The sequence below is a fragment of the Pteropus vampyrus genome, unplaced genomic scaffold (genome assembly GCF_000151845.1).
Source record: "Pteropus vampyrus isolate Shadow unplaced genomic scaffold, Pvam_2.0 Scaffold3, whole genome shotgun sequence".
NCBI classification, from domain to species: Eukaryota; Metazoa; Chordata; class Mammalia; order Chiroptera; family Pteropodidae; genus Pteropus; species Pteropus vampyrus.
Genome location: NW_011888784.1, coordinates 17,179,041 through 17,184,017, shown reverse-complemented (window position 1 = coordinate 17,184,017; position 4,977 = coordinate 17,179,041). Strand labels below are relative to the sequence as shown.

Below are 4,977 nucleotides of genomic sequence, written 5' to 3'. Positions count from 1 at the left end.
AGAAGGGCCTTTCCAGGTCTAAAAGTTAATGATTATAAAAACTCAACATCTGTAAACTTCTGTCCTGCTGGATTATGTATAATTTTTTATTATTTTACTCTTGGTCATTTTTCTCAGAGTTGAGAAACTCAGCTACCACTTAAATTCTCTGAATCTTATGATTTTTTTTTCCTATTAAAAAAAGACAACCCTGAAACCGTTTGCCACACACTACAGCAGCTTTGCCACTAGACACTGACACCTGTGCCAAAAACAGGTGCCAAACCCAGTAATCAGGAGCTGATATGCAGGTGGCAGGACTGCCAGCTCAGCTCTTGCCCCAGACCACATGGTAATGGTTCTTAAGAGGTCTGAGCACGCTGACGTGGTGACTGTGCTCCACATCTGATAGAAATCTCACAAGTCCTGAGTGGGGCACTTTCCCCAGTTGAGACAATGCAAACTTGTTATTTTGCCTCTGGGGAAATATCTATGCTGGAACAGCTGAAAACTTGGACCTCGCTAGCTAGAATGAAAATAGCAACACTATAGCATCCAGATTAGGGTATTTGGGTTCCCTCTGATTTGAGAGCAGTAATTTTAATGCAGAAAGCTTGTGGGTGACAGCAGTGAAGTCAAGATACCTTTTACCCAGTTAAAGAGACTTGCATGTCACCCAACGCCAAATTGAAGGCTGCCTTTCTTTCTTCTCTCTCTACAAATGTCACAGTAAAGACAGAACTTAAATTAAAACTTAATTTTTAGTCATTATTTCGATGGCAGAAAAATGTATGTGTGGGAAAATTTCTCATCATTACTGGGCTGAGTTTGAAAGGCAGGAACACATTTTAAAAAATTCACGAAGTACCAATGTAGTACATTCCTGAACAGTATTTGAAGATGGAGTATTTTGAAACTCTATGCTATCAATGATGATATCAATGATGTACTGAATTCTTAATATTAAGACACTGGGTATAAAGTACTAAATAAGAGTAAGTGAAAAAGTGTGTGATGGGAAATTTCTAAACAATGTGCCTTTCGACTATCATGATGCCAGTTAGCTATCAATTCTTAACTGCAAGTTATTCCTTTTGTTGTTTAATCCCTTTGCATAATTTATGCTGTATTTAAAGTAGAGAGGAGAGAGAGAAGTTTTCCAAGGAGGTATGAATACTATCTTTTAAAAAACTGCATCATGGATAATAGCTATATTTACCTAATACTTAATATTATATAATATTTAATAATATTTACAATAGCTGTATTTATGAAGAAGTTGTGATGAATAAGTTGTACTGTTTTTCATTTTTGTCCTTTTTCTCTGGGTGAAGTAATAACCAAGTACACCATTTCCTTACCTCCACTTAGCTCTCACATTAAACACTGCATATATATACAATCACATTATAATCATTTCTTCAAGAAATGATTTCCATGATTTCCATGATTTTTTTCTTTTGGTCCACGTAGTCTCCAGATATCTTTTCCATAAATCTCCTTGGTTTATTTATTTATGTGGATGTTTATTCACTAAGTACAAAAATTTTTGTGTATTTCTGTATGCAAATTTCCTGAGGCTCCTTTATTAATTCTTCTTTGAACAGAATCGACTAATGTGTTAATGATTAGTGAAGGCTGGATATGAGGGCATCTTAAAAGTTTATAACTAATAGACTACAGGTACTAACATTTGTGTATGCTAGCACAGGAACTTAACCCAAATCCAATCAATTCTATGGATGCTATAAGCTTGCATTCCATACTCTTATCTGTGCCTCTGAACCTTTTTTTTTCTTTAAAAATATTATGTGTAAAATACATGTAATATAAAATTTACCATTTTAATCATTTTAAAGGTCAGTAGTGTTAAATACGTTCACATTGTTATGCTTAACTTTTAATGACATCTCTATACATTTTAATCAATATAATCACATCCTGTTAAAAAAATGATCAAAATGTATTGCTATTCTTTCACTCATGGCCAATTTCATACAAATTCACAAAAATAGCTGCTAGGGGCATCTTTAAAAAATCTTTCACATTAAAAATATGCCACAAAAGACTGAATGTTAAATTTAACACTTGACGAAATCTTAAAAATCTTAAAAAAATTTTATGCTTGATTTCTCATCCTTTATCAGCAAGTAAAATGTTTTCAGAAAAAGCGTTAAAGTATTAGCTTTCCTTTGTTTTTCTTTCCATTTAGGCAATTCTATATATGTTTTATGGAGAAATTTAAATCATATCAAGACACTAATGGAATAGGATTAACTTCTGGCCAACGAATCTTGGTTAAGTTTAAAAATGAACATGTTCTCACACATCTTCAGTGTAAATGAATATGAGTCGTTTTCATGACACAGACTGGCTGCTGAAGAATTTAAAAAATTATAAATATTTTTTAATATAAGCATAATTTGTTTAGTAAAAATTTTCACAATACACAAAATCTTACTCATTTTAATGATAAAACTAAAGAAAGTAAACTATAGCAGCTGTATTTTAGAACTGAAAGGAGAATGACTTAGCCAACTGACTAAAACTGCCTCTCCAGTAAGGAGGCTGTCTTGGGTACTTCTCCGCTTTCCTGAGGAGTATGGGTAGAGTGATTCACACACAAAGACACTGTTGCATTTTGGGGCTAAGATAAAGTGCAGTCTTTTTTTCACATAGAGTGGATTTCTAAGAAACATGCATCTTGCCCTCTAAATTTTGAAATGTTCAGAGAACATGACTCAGTTGACTTCCTACCAAAATGAAGTTAAACAAAAGATCCTTTCATTGTGAACACTTTCTAAAATGTGTTCGTGTGATTGTAGATACTGCTGAAGAAAATGCAGTGAATTTACAGGTAATAAGGCTGGACCTAGTTGGTGGCTTTGATTTTCTGTTTAGTCTCTCTTCAATAGCAAGCCAGCCAAAGGAGCTCACTCAACATGTAGAAGGGGACAGAACTGTCCCTTTAAGGATGCAAAATGAATATTGCACAGTAAATACTATTTAGCTTTTCTCTGATGAACAAGGATCAGTAAATACCTATTGGGCAACATTCTATGTATTAATTTTCCCTATGTATACTGATACAAAAAGTCTACAAAGAATTGAATAAATATATGCTGATATCAGGGCATGCTCTGGAAGTCTCTCTTTTTAAATAAGTGTCTGGTATTTGATTTTTCACATGCCTTTTGCCTGCTCCTACACATGGAGCAATCGGCCTCACAGAAGATTTGGCCAAACAATTGTCACAGATTAGAGAATAAAGTCCAAATTAAAAAAAAAAAAATTATCTGCTTTAGCAATTATCCTAGCAAAAGATAATGCTAATTAAGTATAGTTACCTGTCTGGGCATCAGGTCAGCTATAGCATATGCACTTCTTAAAAGACCAGTTTTGGCCATTGACACCTACACATTAGGAAGATGGAACTCTCCTATGAGGCCCAGATGAGCACTTACTGTATACATAAAGACCTGAAAGTTAAATTATTTTAGTGAGGATAAATATTTGGTTCTTCCAGAGCTACCTTCACGTTGAATGTTATTTCCTCCATGACGTACACGCGTTCAGGAAATGCTTTAGCCACCTCCTCCACACTGTTGAAATATTGCACTGGCTCTTTTATATCTCGGTCTTGTTCCAGCAGCTTGAATTGTCCTAGAATACATGATAAACGGAAGAGATGTGAGATGTTTACACTGGACAGCTGTCACCGTGGTGACAGCATCCCCTTTCCCTACTCCTGCTCTTCTTTGTTGAAGGCTTCTGATCATTATCTTTTTTTTTTTTTTTTTTTAAGTTACCACAGCGGAAAGTTTTCCTAAAAATCAGCTTAAAAATGACAACAGACGTGTCTTTTTTTTCTTTCTCTTTTTGCTTACATTCAGAGTTTGTTACCAAAGGCCCATAACTGAATGGATGCTCACCTGTAATTTGATGTCAAAGTGAAAACTTAATCTTTATAAATGGTTGCTCATTTTGTTTTTAACAGTAAGTCTCGTCATTTAGTGATAACACCCACACATATTATATTCTAAAACCAAGGCTGAGTGGCCTGGAGAAACTAATATTTTTTAATTAGTGTCTTAAAAATTTGCAAATAGAATGAAATAATACAGTGGACCATCAGCTTTCACAGAAATCCTTGGTTTCATCATTCCTCAGCACAGGGAATACTAAGGGCTCCTGAGCTGCTATAATTTGTAATGTTGCTGCAGCACAAGTATGAAGCTTGAGCACAAAGAGGCTGGGTGAGGGTGGGAGGTAGTGAGCCTCCTTCCAACGACGAACTGCTCGGTATCTGAAGCAACACTGGGAACTGAGTTCTCAGAATTCTAAACACAGATAACAGCTTACGCCAAGACCCTCGGGTGGATGGGTGGGTGCTTGCTTGACATGCTGCCATGTGGCTCAATGGGGTGAGTAAAGGTAAGAAAAAAGAGAAGTAAAGAAAAGTCAGAGCAATAACAAGTGGCCAGATTGTATATGCCTTTGAAAAAATCTGAGTGGAATGGGGAGCCACTGGGGAGAAGAAGTGATCTAATCAGCGTGATTAGAAGAAGTGATCTAATCAGAAGGATCACTCTGGTTGCTGTTTTGAGAGCAGACTGTAAAGGTACAAGGCATAGAAGCAGAGTTAGAAGAATCCTGCAATAATCCAGGCATGAAATGGCAGGGGTTTGGAAGGACAGAGAAAGTGTTAGGAATTTGGCCTGAGCTTCGGAAGGAACGGAGCTTCTATTAACTGAGACAGGCAGGTTTGGAGGGGTGGGGGTAAGATCAGGAGCTCAGTCTGGACAGGTTGAAGTCTGAGATGTCTGTTAGACCGAAACATCCTAAGAGCTCTTAGATGGACATATAAGTGTGGAGGTCAGGAGAAAGGTCTGGATGGAAATAAACATCCGGGAGTCATCAGCACATAGATGATTCTGACAACCACAATCCTTTAATGATGAGGACCCTGGGCATAAGTGCAGACAGAGAAGAGGCCTC

The 4,977-nt window shown here is 36.4% G+C and overlaps 1 protein-coding gene across 2 annotated transcripts in view; it reads right to left on the bottom strand.

The window, feature by feature from the left end:
• The window catches only part of GAREM1 (GRB2 associated regulator of MAPK1 subtype 1), a 191,543-nt gene that overhangs the window by 31,393 nt on the left and 155,173 nt on the right, over positions 1–4,977 (bottom strand). For both annotated transcript variants that reach the window (XM_011361834.2, XM_011361842.2), the window contains exon 3: positions 3,512–3,642. In XM_011361834.2, the coding sequence (XP_011360136.1) occupies positions 3,512–3,642 (131 nt within the window). The remainder of the gene's footprint in view (positions 1–3,511; positions 3,643–4,977) is intronic.